Below are 15,817 nucleotides of genomic sequence, written 5' to 3' on the forward strand. Positions count from 1 at the left end.
TGGGTGGGAGGCATCTGAGGCTTTGGTAGGGTCTGCTTTTGAGGCAAAGTCATACCTTCCCAGAGAGTCAAAGGAAGGCTGCACAAAAAAGAAACAAAGCCACAACTGTGTTGTGTTGAGGTAGAGAGCCGGAGGCTGGAAACTCATTTCTTCATTCACTCACTTACCCAGCATTTGTTGGATTCCCATCTTGTGCACACGAATGTACCGAGCAAACGTTTATTGAACACCTAGCGTGTGTAAGCCCCGCGAGATCAGGAACACACGAAGGTGATGACAGTGATCGCGCTCCTGACCATGAAAGGAACAGTCACGATTCATCTGTACGGCACATGGGAGAGAATTCCGGAAACGAGTACAACATAGGCTCTTCACTCACAGAGAGTGGTGCGTGCTGAGTGAGCAGCCTTAGTGATGCTCCAGGTCTGCTGGGTGCCGCTTCTTCCGGCCGTGTAGACGGAGATATGATATGGGAAAGCCTGGGTCTTTCCCGTGCTGTGCACCTTGTCTGTGCTTACCGTCATCACAGTTGATTCAAAGATGAAGGACACAGAGCTGTTTAGTGGATGCTTATTTAAATAAAAAGGTAGGAGGTCTATTTCCTAGCCAAATTAAAAATAACAAACCTGGGACTGAAAGAAATTCCAGTATGTGCAACCTGCCTGGTTCAGGAAAAGGCCATGCTCCATTTTTATTGTTTGTATCTAAATGGTGTAGCCACATACAAGACAAAGATGGGGTGTCTAATGATATCTTACAAAGAAGCTGTCCGATGAACGGATCCGACCACAGCGCAGGCTGGTGCTCAGGTCCCCGACTACCCAAGAGGGCCACCAGAGGGCAGCCTTGAGGCTGCTGGCTGTCCTCTTACTCTCTACCTTAAGGGGGCAGCTCCAGGCTACCTCTCCATCCCCATCCCAGCTAAGAAGTTCTTTCTTTTCTTCTTACTCTGTAAGTGATATGACCCCACAAATCACAGGTCTCTAGATGAGGCACAGCCAACTCACCTCTGCTGGATATGTGTCTGCATTTAGCTCTGGCTTGGAGAGAAAAATAAGGTTTCATAGCTCAGAGCCTTGATCAAGTGTGGAGGTAGCTTGTGTGCATTCCTGTGGGGAGCAGCACAGTGGCAGGCTGGGCAATGTGGCATCCTTTTTCTGTGTCTGCAGGGTCTGGCCCTGGAGAACTGTGAGGGTCCCATCCTCCCTTGGCGGTGGCCCTTCCTCTCCTGCCCACAGCATCCTCTAGGAACAGAAGTAGCTGGCTGCTCTGAGGACTGGAGATGGGATTTGGGGCTGGGTGTGCTGATATCAGGCAAACCAGAGAGAGTCTGGGCTGAAGGGTATGGGTTTCCTCTGAAAACTCTGTTTTCTCTATGTTCTTTTGGGGATTCTCTTTTCCTTTAATTTTCTTAGTAATTGTTCATTTTGGAAAATCCCAGCTCATTCTTTTATAAATTAAGGGTCTGAGGAGAGAGCAAAGTGTCTGAGAGACCAGGCCAGTGGTGTGTGAGTGTGTGTGTGTGTGTGTGTGTGTGTAAGATAGGACTTCTCACCTTCCTGTGTTGAAGGACCTGTTTTTCTTTTTTATTTCCAATCCACTGTGGAGCTATACTTTGTAAATTATAATAAAAACACATTACCAAAAATAAAAATTAAAAGAGAGGTACCAAATGTGAGCCCTAATTTTTATAATTATATTTAAACAAACATAAAATTACTCTGTCAGATTGCTATAAAAGTTCCTAAATTTTTGCTTGCGATTGTTCTATTATCTTGCCTGGACTGGTAAATCCAATTCACAGACAGTCCATGGACCAGGCGTTGAGTGTCTCGGGTGTCGGGCAGGGAGGAGGGAGGTATGAAAGCTCAGGAAGCAGGTGGCCTGTGGGGGCGACTGGAGATGTTTTCACTTTTTAGAAGGGGGCGACTCATTTACAGAGAGCGTGGCGAGGGCTTAGCGTCGGGGGTGCTTCCTGATTGATCAGTGAAGACCCTGTGCTTCTAGACGGTGTGTGCCTCTCAGTCATCCTGGCAGAACCAAGGAGGCAAAGGGGAGGGGACCCTGGTGTATTCTGACTGTGGATTTTGACTGGTGATGACAGAGACAGGAGGATGAGGAAGACGAAGGGTTGGGTTGGGAGGAGGGAAGGGAGAAAACGGAGTAGAAGACAAGTGAGAAAAAAGGCTAGCATGGGTTGCCTTATCCACTGTCTTTACCCAGAGCAGAACCACAGGCAATTAAGCTCCCGAAGGCAAGTGGACTGATTAACTTGCATGACTTTTGGATTTTGGAGGTAGACCAGGCTTTTAGAACTTCCATGTAATAGATAGCTAGTGGGAAGCAGCCACATAGCACACGGAGATCAGCTAGGTGGTTTGTGACCACCTAGAGGGGTGGGATAGGGAGGTTGGGAGAGAGATGCACGAGGGAGGGGATATGGGGATATATGTATACATATGGCTGATTCACTTTGTTATACAGCAGAAACTAACAACATTGTAAAGCAATTATACTCCAATAAAGATGATTAAAAAAAACCCTTTCATGTACTTGCAAATCGCCTGGAGATCTTATTAAAATGCAGATCTGGGCATCTGCATTTCTAATAAGCTCAAGGGGAAATGCAAGATGTTTGCAGCTCTGAGGGGCCAAGAGTGCTCTGAACAAGCAGACTTCTTGCTAGGGGAGGAGTGTACCAGAGTTGCTAACTCGGACCTCACTCTCCGTGATTCCGGTGCAGAGGCCTGCAAGCTGGGGCCAGGGCCTCACAGGAGCAAACATAAATCCTTCACTGAGCACTCTGGCTGTGGGCTGGACTGGGACTCCCCTCCCTTCCCACCCCCTGCCCCGGCAACTCTACCCCTTCCTCGCCCTCTCATCTCCCTCATCACCAGTCAGGTCCACAGGGAGTCCATTCTCCTTGAATAAACCAGACCAAATTATCAGGCAGCCCAAATGATTGCCACTGATGAACAATATGGAACAAATTGATACACCTTTATTAGCAAATAGATGCTACAACCATGTATCTTTTTAAACATGTAAGGGGTAACAGAGTTTTCTGATGTGCTCCACAAACGGGGGTTCTGGCTGCTGGGCTGGGGAACTGGAGGACCACAGAAGAGGCTGGGGTCCGCTGGTCTCCTGGGGAGCGCTGGGGGCTGCGGATGGCTGTGTGTCTTGGGGGAAGGAGATGCCATCACTAGCAGAGGACCCCCTCGCAGTCACCAACGGGATCTTGCTGGGTCCTGCTTCTTCTCTTCAGCCCCTTGGCTGGAACCTCACTGAGCTGAGGGCGTCTCACCTCAGTGTAGATGACAGAAATGTCCTGTGGGAGAGTCAGGTCAGGGTGAGGAAGTAGACGTCACACAGAGAATGAGCAAAGAGCAGGGGTCCCATCTCACCGTTTCCCGCCGGGCTGACTGGGCAGGCCTGGCTGTGGGGAAGAGCAGCAGTAAGGTTAGGGCACTGGGTTCACGGGGTGTCCCCTTCCCGCCTCCTCGTGGCACCTTCCTCCAGAGAGCACGGGCAGGCCAGGGTGGGGGGCTGCTCCCCCTTTTACTTCTCAGGGCTTCTCACCCTCAAGCTGAAATCAGGTGGGCCTGGGAATCAGGAGACCCCAGCTGTGTGACCGGAGGCCAGTCACTTGGCCTCTGAGTCTCAGCTGCTTCAACCAGGAAAGGGTGGTGGTGTTGACAGTGACTGCCTTGCAGGATTACGGTGTGAAGCAAGAGATAAGAAGGTGCCCAAGATACTTCTAGAATAATTCCTCCATTAGACAGCCACTCTGCACCAGGCAACCATTTAGCTGTGAAAATTATATAGCTGATCTATCTAGTATGCAGCTAACAGAACTATAATTCTGTACATCCAATCTCACATCAGTCTTGCCAAGTAGGGGGTATTGATGCCTTCCCACAGTGGGAAGAGAAAACTGAGGCTCAGCGAAGTGAATAACCCTCCACAGTCACTTCCATAAGAAGTGGAACCGTAGGCAAATATTGAATCTTTGTGAACGTGAAGCATTCTCCCACTGATAAAAGATCCACTATCCCCCCTTCTATGTATCTTGGAACATAACGGCTCTCCTTACTCTGGGTTTCAGATCCCTGCACCCACCCAACAGGGAAAGCCTGTTCAGAGCTCGAGCTGCAAGCAGACTGTCCCAGACCCCACCCCTGCCCCGAATCATGCCTTCACCCTTGTTGCCTGCTAGGATTAAAAGGATCACATTTTCTTATTTTCCTTATTTTGCTAATGAAAACCACAGAGTCTGAGGTTGGCTTCTTTTTTCCTTTCTTATGTTTAAGTCCTCATTGTGACTCTTCTCAGGAAGGAACTGGACCCACGTGTGCTTTCCCATCTGCTTGGCAATGCCCTGGCCAGCAACCGGTCAGGTCCTGGGAGAAGTGCCCTGAGTCCAAGAGACTTCTTGGCTGTCCACTTTCCCTAGTGCCCTTTATGGGTGGGAGCAGAGTCCCGAGACTGACTCAGATCCATTTTACAGACCAGGAATTGAAATCTCAGCACAGGTGAGACATAAAACAAGCTCCCTATTTTTGAACACCTATTGCATACCAGACAATCTTTATGGATTCTAGAACCCAGGTTCTATTCCTATAATAATCTTACAAAGTAGGCTTTATCTACACTTTATAGATTAGGCTCGGAGAGCTTAAATAACTTGCCCACAGGCACACACTGAGTACATAGAATCAAGTTCTGAACTCAATTCTGACTGACTCCCACACTTCCCTCATGATTCCACGTTGCCTGTTTGTCTGTTAGAGAGTGGACCAGCCTTCCCCGTGCCTGCCATCTTGACTCTGGTATCTGTGGCCAGGGTTCATGGTCTTTATGGCTCCCTCTTAGAGCTGAGACTGTCCTGTTTAGACTTACACTCAGGGTCAAAGACAAACTGTATCATTCTTTTTCTGTTTTTCCTTTGTTGCTCCACAATGCTCAGAAAAGGGCCAAAAAAAAAAAATTCCTGCCTAGTTGGGATGGTAACAGTGGAGGTGTGGTGGAGATGATGTAGATGATGGTGGTTATGGTGGACATAGCACTGTTTGTGGTGATGGTGGTAGTGAAGGAGGAGATGATGGTGGTGGTGGTGAAGGTGGCCGTGGTCAGGGTGATGTTGGTGGTCAGGGTGATGATGGTGGTCAGGGTGATGACAGTTGTCATGGTGATGATGGTGGTAGTGATACCTCACCCTAGGCCCCAAACTTCCCCTTTACATTAGCAAAGATGTCAAGTTTGACCCGAGATCACTCACCTTTCACTCTCCTTTGGGATCGTACGTACCACAGAGTAGACAACCCCTTCATCGTTCTCATTCTGGCAATGAACTGAAAGAAGAGACACAGCTGCAGCTTGAATAGGACCCACCTGCTCTCCCACCTCAAGACCCAGAAACACTTATGGAGGGAAGCTAATTAGGGGCTGTTATGGTGATAACTGCCAGTGGGAAGCAGTTATTAATGTGGGATATCCATCTTGGCAGGAGGTGCCTGACCCCTGCAGCAGATTCTAGCAGCTTCCCCAGCCCTGACATTGTTTAAACTAGAGGTTGGCAATCTTTTTCTGTAAAAAAGGTAGTGAATATTTTAGGTTTTGCAAATACCTGGCTCTGTAGTGTGATAGCAGCCACACATGACACATACACAATGCTCTTTACAAAAATACTTGGTGGACCAGACTTGACCCATGGTCAAATTTGCTAACCCTTGGTCTACACCTCCCTCTTGGGGGCTGGGATCCCTTCCTGCTTCCCTCTCCCACCACCAGCTCCATGCACTGGCCCCTTAAGCTCTCCCCAGAAGCCATCTGCTTCCTCCCCCAGATGACTCTGATTCCTGAGACTCGGGCTCACGAGGCCTTCTTTCTCATGACTCCCCTTAAGAGGCCTTTCTCTGCCTTTATGGACAGACACTGGTGCTACTGCAAGTCCTTACCATTGACATACAGTAGGTGTTCCTCTCCACCTGTGGCTGGGGGCAGATTCTGGGGTGGAAGGGGCCCTAGGAGATGCAAAGGCACAATTCACTGAACGCCCTTAGAGAGCAGAGTCGACAGTGGGGACAGAGAGGCTGAGAGAAAGAATGTCAGTTACCTTTAAAAATTGTATAAAATTACCTTTAAAAATTGTATAAAAAATTAAACTAAAAAAAAAAAGAATGCCAGCAGAGGTCGCTGGAGGTCTGAGGCTGGTTTGTTAATGAGGGTTAATTCACAGGTCTGGACACGGTTAACTTTTTTTTTTTTTTTTTTGTGGTACGCGGGCCTCTCACTGTTGTGGCCTCTCCCATTGCGGAGCACAGGCTCTGGACGCGCAGGCTCAGCAGCCATGGCTCACGGGCCTAGCCGCCCTACGGCACGTGGGATCTTCCCGGACCAGGGCACGAACCCGCGTCTCCTACATCGGCAGGTGGACTCTCAACCACTGCGCCACCAGGGAAGCCCTGGACACGGTTAACTTTTATGGGATGTTTCCTTTGAAAAATACCCCAGAGGGGAGGATGGCTCCATGGGAATCACAAACTGGGAGGAAGCAGGGTCAGAAAGGATGGGTCACATCCTTGTATCGAAAGGGCTCAGACCCACCAGTCACGCTGCTTTTCAGAAGGAGGAAAAGCTAATAACTTTGACAACATACCACGTGCCAGAAACAGGGCCAGGGAATTCAAACTCAGCGTCTACTTAATAGCAAACCTCCTAACCCAGGGGCAAGCACAGAGCTGGATGTCACAAAAGCCCCCCTACCTAAATCTTCGGTGTCTGAGGTTCTTCACAACCACCTTGCAAAGGTTGATGCTGTGATTTCCGTTTTTTAGATGAGGTGACTGAGGTTGGGAGAGGTGACTTCTTCGAGGTCACACAGAAAGTGGTGGAGACAGAATCTTAATCCAGTGTGTACACTTTTTCTCCACTAGCACGCTGCCTCTGTGAAAGCAGGCGTTTCCAGAACTTTAAAAATTAGCTCTTGGGATAGGAATTGGGTCACAGGTGGATGTTGGGTCACCTGGTTCATGCCTGGTGTCCAAGAAATATTCATTAGCTCTAACAGCAAGAAAGCATCAGAGTTGTCAGGTAGCACCTTTGGACATGGCTCCTCCTGTAAAACCAGGAGGGCATTTGTGGAGACTCAGAGAGGCCTCTAATGCTCATTTGTCAAGGCTGTGTTTCTGAGTCTCCATTCATGAAGAGCTCTGTGAATTTGATGGAACTGTGTTTTATGGGAGGTGTGACAGTGGGAAATGAAATGAACACTTTTAAGCAAACAACCAGAACTTGCACACTTAGGTAACTGCTACTTCGAAGTAGACCTCCTGTGTGACCACATCCTTGTCCTAGTAATTCCATAATTGGTCAAAATGTTTTGAACATTGCCTTCAGAGATACAGTCTGTGGAATATCTTCAGTGGTGGCACATTTGTGTTTGTTGAGGAATGGATATGCTGTCTGGAAATGGTTAAGGGTCTTCTAAAGCTGGGCATGAAGAAAAAAGCTGTTGGACTGTGTTTCTTGCATGGCTATGGAATTGGGCCTGAAGGTGGTTTTCTGAGTGACATTCTAAGGAAGGTTGTGTGCCCCTGAGCTTCTGAGATGATAGGCCCACCACCAGGAGTCTTATTTTCATGAGAGACAGGTTCCTTAACAAAATGGAGCCCAGGTGCTCCCAGACTGGCAGTAGGGGTGGGGTAGGGGAGTGGGAATGGGTGGGGAGGCAAAATCGCCACATGAAGAGGGACGCTCCTTTGTTCCCTGTGAAAGGCATCTTCCTCTTGAAGATCTTTCACCAGTGACTGTTCCTCCACCATCTTGTTTGGGCCTGGGAGGGAGATGGCTGTACTCTGTTGCTTTGCCTTTAACTCTCTGACCCAGAGGTGAGTGGGCAGAAACACCCATGCTATTGAGAGCAGGCTGGCTTTATGACAGGCGCAGAGATGGTAGAATTCACAGATCTTCAGTTCATGGTCCCCTACTCCAGCTGCTTCCTCATCTAACTCTGGGCCTGGCTCCATCTTTCTCCCACTGCACAGGTATACCTTAAAGCAACTCTGGCCTGCCTTCATGAAATCTAGACTCAAGACTAAAGGAAAGGAGAGATGAGAAGTTAGATGGACAAACGCTGCTAAATTAAAAAGGGGAGAGGAAGTCGGAGCCTGGCTCAAGCCCTAACTGGGGTGCCTGGTGAGGTAGTGGGTCTAGGGCTGGGGAGAGATGCTTTCAGGTATCCTGGCTGATGGTCAGGGAAGACTACTTGGATTGCAGGACTGGGTGGTCTTCCTCAAAGAACAGTCTGGCTTAGCTCTCAGAACTCATCACAAATTCCTTAACTGAGGGAGCTGCAAACTTGAAAAAGCAAATCTAGCTGGAGGTCTATGAGAACAATTACTTTTGCCCTTGGCAAGTGGAAAATAGAAATATTGCCCCCAGGGAGGAAGAAGTAGGTTGATTTGAACTTCTGTAGGTGGATTTGAAACCCTAGGAATAAACTGGCACCAGATAGCTTCGGCACTGGGAGCCATTCCCTTCAACATAGCCCCAGGCAAACAAGGGTTAGAATAAACTTGTAGCCGCCAAAGGTGATTGCTTTGAAAGCCAACATTCATGCTTAATTATCATGACCATGACAGGAAGAAGAGGAGAGTCTGGAATTTCAAAACCAATAGGTGACCTAGAAACGCCATTTATCTGATTATTTTCACTTATTTCTCCCTATAGAATTCTCTCCCTATAGAATTTCTCTCATCTGAATTTTAGCTAAACTTTTGGCCTCTCACTGCTGTGGCCTCTCCCGTTGCGGAGCACAGGCTCCGGATGCACAGGCTCAGCGGCCATGGCCCACGGACCCAGCCGCTTCGCGGCATGTGGGGTCTTCCCGGACCGGGGCACGAACCCGTGTCCCCTGCATCGGCAGGCAGACTCTCAACCACTGCGCCACCAGGGAAACCCTTAGCTAAACTTTTTATGACTCTGATCAGAGGAATTACAGAATGGATAACAGGAGCAAAGGCAGTTTGGGAACCTGCCGGGGTGATGTGCTCAGAACAGAATGAGGATGTACTGAGCACCCACTCAGTGCCAGGCTACTACATCAGGTATGAGACAGATGTCACCTCACTAACTCAGACCTTACAACATCCCAAGAGGGAGACATTTCGTGAAACTTGAAAGGAGCTGGCCCAAGGTTACTGAATTAGCAAATAGCAGTGCTGGGACCGGGCTATTCCCCAGTGCTCTCCACCACACTTCCTTCCTGATGAGTTGACAGCCATGGACTCTCACCCAGGGCACAGAAGTGTGTATGCGTGAGCATGCACGTGCACTGGAGTTCTCACGTCTTCTTTCTCCTCCGCTAAGCAGACCGGAGCTCTGCTGACTTTAACGAGAGAACTGGAGGCCTTGGGTTTGTTCAGTATATTCACAGCCACAGACTGTCTTCCAAATGTGAAGGACGTCGATCTACACCTCGTTTGGCTTGTAAGCAATCCTGTTTGTGCCTTTATTCATGCCCCAGTGGGCAGGAGTGTGTCTGTGCGCTCTCTGGGTGATTGGGCGTGTGAGACACTGTGTCTGTGTGTGTGAGCTCTGGAAGCTGTTAAGTGTCCCTCCTGGGGCCCCTTTGTATGACGTGTGAAGAAAAGTCCCTCCTCCTCCCAATACCCAGAAGTAAGCAGTTGGTCCTGTCAGCCTCTGGCTTTCCAATGGCTGGGCTGTATCTGGCATAGGGATTCGGCAATCAAGAAAGCCAGAAAGAGTTACTGACCGGTTTTTCTCCGGGGTCTGAAATACCCTAGAAGTGCAGCAGCGATGACCATCATGCCAAGCAGGCTTGCAGGCAACCAGGGAACCAGCCAGTTGTTGCTAGTGGGGGCAGATAAGACGCGAGGACCTGGGGGGTGAGTAGGGGTGACCATGAGCATTGAGGATGAAATTAACAAATGCACCCCAGACTGGCACAGGAGAGGCAGGGTGGTTGGCATTAGTGGGAGCCACCTGGCCTGAAGGAGCCTTGCCAGTGGGAACGAGGGACGGATCAAAGGATGTCAACATGGATGGGCAATTCCATGGAAGACCATGTGGCCCTCCCTCCACGGTGCCCCTCACTCTCTGTGGACTTCATTGTTTCCCTGCCAGGTTCAGTGGACAGATGCTCCAAGCGGGGTCCATGCTCAGGCAGTCATGCAGTGCCTGCTCTGTACCCAGCATGGCGCGAGGAACACAGAGGAGTGAGACCTGACCCTGGCCAGCTTGCTGGGGCTCATAGCCCAGTTGGGGGACAAGACCTACCATCCACGGAGAGTGTCTCAGCCTTGCTTGTCTCTTTGGAGACATTGTTCTCAGCCTCGCAGGTGTAGTCCCCAGCATCCTGTTCTGACATCACCGGGAAGAGGAAGGAGACGGCTCCACCATGGGGAGCCACGTGGTTCCGCAGGGTGTCCCCATTGAGGTAGAATGAGGATCGGAGGGGAGGAGCTCCACAACTCGGCTGGTGGGTCTCAAGGTGAGCAGAGGACGGGACACAGGAACCGGGGAAGCACACAGTTTGGAAGGGTCAGCGGGACCCCCCAGGCTCCTCCCTTAGGAACCCCTCCCCACATTCCCAGGGGGCCCCACTGCCCAGGCCCCTGGGGAGGGTCTCCCCGTCCTCCCTTCACCCTGACCTCCAGCTGGGGACTCTTGTTTCTGGACCCAGCCACCCTCAAGGGCCGCCTTGCACCAGTAAAGCCCGGAGTCTCCCTCCTCGGCTGCTGGGATGCAGAGTTCTGGGTGGAGGCTCCTGTCCTGCAGGGTGTGGCCCTCCTTGTGCAAGGAGAAGAGGAGCTGCCAGGCTGACCTCTGGCTCCCCTCACGGGGGAGTGGGCTCCGGGCTCCCACCACGGAGCTCACGAGAGGGGTGGGCTCTCAGCACAGGAGGCAGGAACAGCTCTGGGATGAGGCAGCCCGCAGCTCAGGAGGGGAGTCCTGGACAGCGAGGCCCCTGGAGTCTGAGGTGAAGTCTGAGCTTCGGCACATCCCAGGCCCTGCCCTGTGCCTGTGGGAAGTGCTGTCACTGTCTCCCAGCACCTGGCCTCTCATCCCACACACCAGCTCTGAACCGACTCCCACAGTCCTGAGCCCCTCTGGGGTCCCAGGAGGCCAGAGACAGAAGGGCCTTAAAGGTCACCTAGTGCCCAGAGGAGAATGGTCTGGCTCAGGGTCTCAAGGGGAGAGCATCAGGGCTGGTTCTTCCCTTTCCCCACAGGGCATCTCCCCCCCCTTCCCTGGCTCCAGACATGCCCCATGGCGGGGCAGGGCATGTGGACAGCATCCTGGACATCTCAGGACCCTGCAGATTGGCCCAGCATCAGGGGAAGCCAGAGAGAGGGGCGCTGCCCAGAGCGCTGCTGACCTGTAAGACCAGATCCCTGAGCAGCACCCTTCCCGCTCCCCCCAGTCCCCCAAGTTGTGACTCACCTTGGACTTGAAACATGACAGTCCTTGAGGTTCATCTGCCCACATATTGCATGTATGTCACCTGTCCAGTGCAGCTGTACCGGCCACTGCTGTTCACTGTTGCTGTTCCCGTGGACAGAGTCTGGTTGTCCTTAGAGAGATGGAGGAATTTTCCGTCCCTGTAGAATTTCACCTGGGACAGTGCTGCGTTCCTCTTTCCCCAGCATCGCAGAGTCAGGATATCCCCTTCAAACACGGGGCCTGGCTGCACTTGGAGGTTCAGCCAGGCTGTGAGACACGGGAACAGGGTCACCCTGGAGCTGCAGGTCCCTCAGTCCATTTTCTCCCTCTGTCCCCCAGCCTAATGCCTCCCACAGCCCTCCCCCGCACCCCTCCCTGAGATGGAGGCTCCTGGTCAGCTCCTTCACAGCTGTCACTGTCTCCCAGGCCTTCATGCCAGACCACGGCAGGGCTTCTGCTTTCCTGCACCCCTCCTTCCTCTCTCCTTCCTCTGCCCTTCTCCTCTATTCCCCCCTCCCCTCCCCTCCTCTCCCTGTGCCTTCTCTCTGCCCTCTTTCCCTCCTACCCTCCTTGTCTCCTTTTTTTTTTTTTTGTTTGGCTGTGACCAGAGATCTAACCCGTGCCCCCTGCAGTGGAAGCGCGGAGCCTTAACCACTGGACCTCCAGGGAAGTCCCCCTCCTTGTCTCCTTTCATACTGCATTTTCCTCCGCCACCTTGACAAGCCTGAGTCAAGTTGGATTCCTTCCATCTATTGTTCTGCTTCATTCCTCCTTATTAGATTCTCACTCCCCTAGATTGGTTTCTTTTCCTCTGGTGACTCCAATGCAGCTCTTTCTTCAGCGTCCACCTCTAATGGTAGCTGCACCCCTGTCCACCAGAGAGGAGCTGGAGGGGTGGGTGTTGGATGTGCCACGGCCTGGGCTTGCTCCCTCCTGCTTCCCTCATCAGGCTTCCCCAGGCCCAGCCTCCATCGGCACTCCCAGCGGTGAGGTTCATTTCCACCACAGTCATGGTGCAGGATCTGTCATTTCTGTCCTCATTTCTAAAATGCATTTTATGTCCTGACATGGACAAGAGAAGAGCTCCTGGGGACCCAGCATCACCTGCAGGGCAATCCCAGGCTGGTCTGGCCCCAGAACATACTCCTTTGATCCTCGACAGCCTCAGAAGCCTGGGAGTAGTGATGAGTAATCAGACAGGGAGCCCTGAGGAGAGTCCCAGAACATCCTGCCTTTGCCTGGACCCACCTGGATCCCTAGAACCCATTCCCCTCCCCCTAGACTAGGTAACGATGCTCACAGCACAGCTGAATAATGGGTCTTGCTTCCTTGGCTGCTCTTTCTAGCATCACTAACTACTGGTTTAGATTTCCCTCCCTGGCATACACAGAACATGTCCTTGGAGGTCAAGATGTTTCTAGGCCAGAGTTTTCACCTACGTGACAGAGGCTCCATGGAGTTCAGTGGGACAGGATGGGCGGGAGGGCAAAGGTAGCCAAGAGAGAAAGAAGGAAGATCCACAGAGAAAGATGCCTGCTTCTTTGAACATTAGAGGGATGGAAGGGAGTCCAGAGCCTTGATGAATGGAGGTTACAGGAGCTCCAGAGCCACACTGAGGGGAGGAGATTGAAGCCATTGCTACTCATAAGGGAGCCGGATAGTGGCCTAGAGCCATTCTTCTGGGACTTGAGTCACCCTATATCTGTGCTCAGACTGAGAGAGTGGAGTGCTGGGTTTCTCCTCTTCCTGGGCGTTAGTGGAGACTCCTGAGGAAGAAGCCTAGGCAGCTGCTGCTCTGAAGATGTTTCTGGGGGACCCACTGGCCCTGACTTTTCCCTGTCCATTAAGTTTTGGCCCAGAGACACACTTGGAAATGAAAGAGACATAGACAAGACTCACCAGTTTTCCCTACACAGGGAACTGCAAGAGAACAAAGTGATAGAATTCGAGGCTTCCCTGGTGGTGCAGTGGTTGAGAGTCCGCCTGCCGATGCAGGGGACACGGGTTCGTGCCCCAGTCCGGGAAGATCCCACATGCCGCGGAGCGGCTGGGCCCGTGAGCCATGGCCACTGAGCCTGCGCGTCCGGAGCCTGTGCTCCGCAACGGGAGAGGCCACAGCAGTGAGAGGCCCGCGTACTGCAAAAAGAAAACAAAAACAAAAAATAGAAAACATGGGACTAGATTCTTACACTAATGTGCTGAGGGTCCAATTTACACCTACAGAAGAACTCAGACAGCAAAGGCAGGACCTGATTCCTGTGGTCCATCTGTCCACAGAGCTCTGGGGAATAGAGTATGGGAGTGATCAGAGGAAAGAGGTGAGATTTCCCTGGAGGAGTAATCATTAAAAGGTCGTGGGACATGGACGGGCAGCTCGGACGGATAAGAGAAGTATCAGCGGGCCAGCGCATCTCACACCGTGTTGCACCTTGTATGCATTGCACTAATGCTTCTAGAGGAACCAATGTTTGAGGAGAACAGGTGGCCAGGAAGGAGAGGCCAAACCACAAAATGATGACAGATGAAGTGAGGCAGGTGTGATCAGTCCAAGGGTTGGAGGACCCTAAACTGAGGGGCACAGTTGGATATAAAGCAGTGGAGCGTATTCTGGGCTTTGGGGCAAGGGGTGAAATGATGAATGGTGTAGGGTTGAGTGCAGTCAGTCCAGCCTGTTCCCAGGCATTTACCTGTGCCCTCCATTGTTGGGTGCTGTGCAGAACCCTGAGAAATGCAAGAATGGCCTTGGAGGGGGTGGGTGAAGACCCCCTCAGCAGGTGTTTGGGACGTTCATTCACAGGCTTGCTGTCCACGTGACCTGGGACACATTCTCTACATACTCAGGTTAGCTCACCTGCAGGTTCTCAGTGTGTGCAGAATCTCTTTCTTACCATCCCTCCATCCCTCCATGTCTAAACACATCTTCTATGAGCTTGGTGTAGTGGAGAGCATGCAGGCTTTGGAACCAGACGACCTGGACTAGACTCATGAATCCATCTCTTTCTATGTGACCTTGGACAAGTTGTTTAAAGTTCAAGAGCCTCCAGTTCCTGGTTCTGTCTGTATAACAGAAAAGATAATAGTCATTTTTCCCTTACAGAGTAGTTACATAGATTGTATCAACCCTCTGCCTGGGAAGGTGGTTACTACATTGACTGAAAGCAGAAAGAAGGCCTGACCTCAGAGTGACTAAGTAAGACCTTACTGGGTAGTGATGCCTCCCCTTCCTTTCTCTTCTCCCCTGGAAAACGATTTTGCAGCTACAAAGCGAGGAACAGACAGGGTTGAGGGGACTGACGCCTATAACAAGAGAGAAGGCATCCAGGGAGCATAGGCACTTCAAATGAGCTCGTGTCCCCAGATCCTGATGACTTGCTGTCCAGGGCACTGCAAGACCTTGGGGCTGTGACTGCAGGACCAATGTGTATAATCAAGTCAGCTGCCAACTGGGGACAGAGTGGGCGACACCTCCCTACAGCAGTTCCTATAAAGAAGACCCGAGGGCCTCAGTGAGCTGCAGGCTGAAGATGAGGTGACAGTGTGATGAGATAGCTGAGAGCTATTGTCACGCTAAGTCGCACAACAGAGTCCTGAATGATGCAGGGAGCAGCCCCACTGAACTCGGCACTCAGGCCACTATGGGAGGGATGAGAAAGCCCAGCTCCTGGCCCACTGACAAAGCCCTCAAGATCAAGCAGACTAGGACAATGAACAGAGTCTAGAAAGCATTTCCTATTAGAGGGATTGGGAGACATTTATCTGAGAAAGACGGGAGAGAGTACACAGGGATACACAGTGGCCTTCAAATACTTGATGGGCTAAGCTTAAAAGAAGGGAGAGACTTGTTACTTCATAGGGCAGAAGTGGAACCAATTCATGGAAGTTAGATCAGAGAGACAGGTTTCAGTTCAACATGAGGAACTATGTCACGGTCGAGTTCTACCACATTGGAACATGTTGCTTTGCCAAGCTGTGGCTGCCATGCAGCTGGGAGGGTCGTGTGTCACAGACGCTGTGTTTGCACATGGGGGGTGGGTTCCAGTATTGAGAGTGAAACTGGCTAATGCCCAGCTCAGAGGAAGATCAAGGTTCATCTCCTAAACTTTAAATACATCTTTAGCGTACAGCCATGTACCAGCATGTTCAATGTCAGGGCTTCTAGCCTCTTGAAACCCTGATAGCCAATACTAATAATAGGCACCATTTATTGTGTGACCATGTCTTGCCAGACACTTTAAATGAATTTTATTTTCTAGTTTTACCTGATTAGAATCCAACTATACCCAGACTAGAGGTAGTGAGGTAGAATGGAGAAAGCACGGGGTTTGACATCATATGAACTTGGGTTTGC

At 51.1% G+C, this 15,817-nt stretch overlaps 1 protein-coding gene across 1 annotated transcript; it reads right to left on the reverse strand.

Annotated features, from left to right (window-relative positions):
• Window positions 1-2,892: 2,892 nt before the first annotated feature.
• On the reverse strand, window positions 2,893-11,903 carry FCRL6 (Fc receptor like 6). The gene is given in 11 exon segments (XM_089906670.1): window positions 2,893-3,368; window positions 5,282-5,354; window positions 5,961-6,026; window positions 9,779-9,904; window positions 10,303-10,494; window positions 10,497-10,544; window positions 10,667-10,694; window positions 10,696-10,870; window positions 10,872-10,941; window positions 11,470-11,762; window positions 11,839-11,903. Coding segments are annotated over 11 exon segments (1,299 nt in total). The 3' UTR covers window positions 2,893-3,205.
• Between the last annotated feature and the right edge of the window lie 3,914 nt (window positions 11,904-15,817).

Source organism: Delphinapterus leucas, chromosome 1 (assembly GCF_059928025.1).
Source record: "Delphinapterus leucas isolate spDelLeu-1000000601 "Yukka" chromosome 1, BTC_Dleu_Yukka2, whole genome shotgun sequence".
Lineage (NCBI taxonomy): Eukaryota > Metazoa > Chordata > Mammalia > Artiodactyla > Monodontidae > Delphinapterus > Delphinapterus leucas.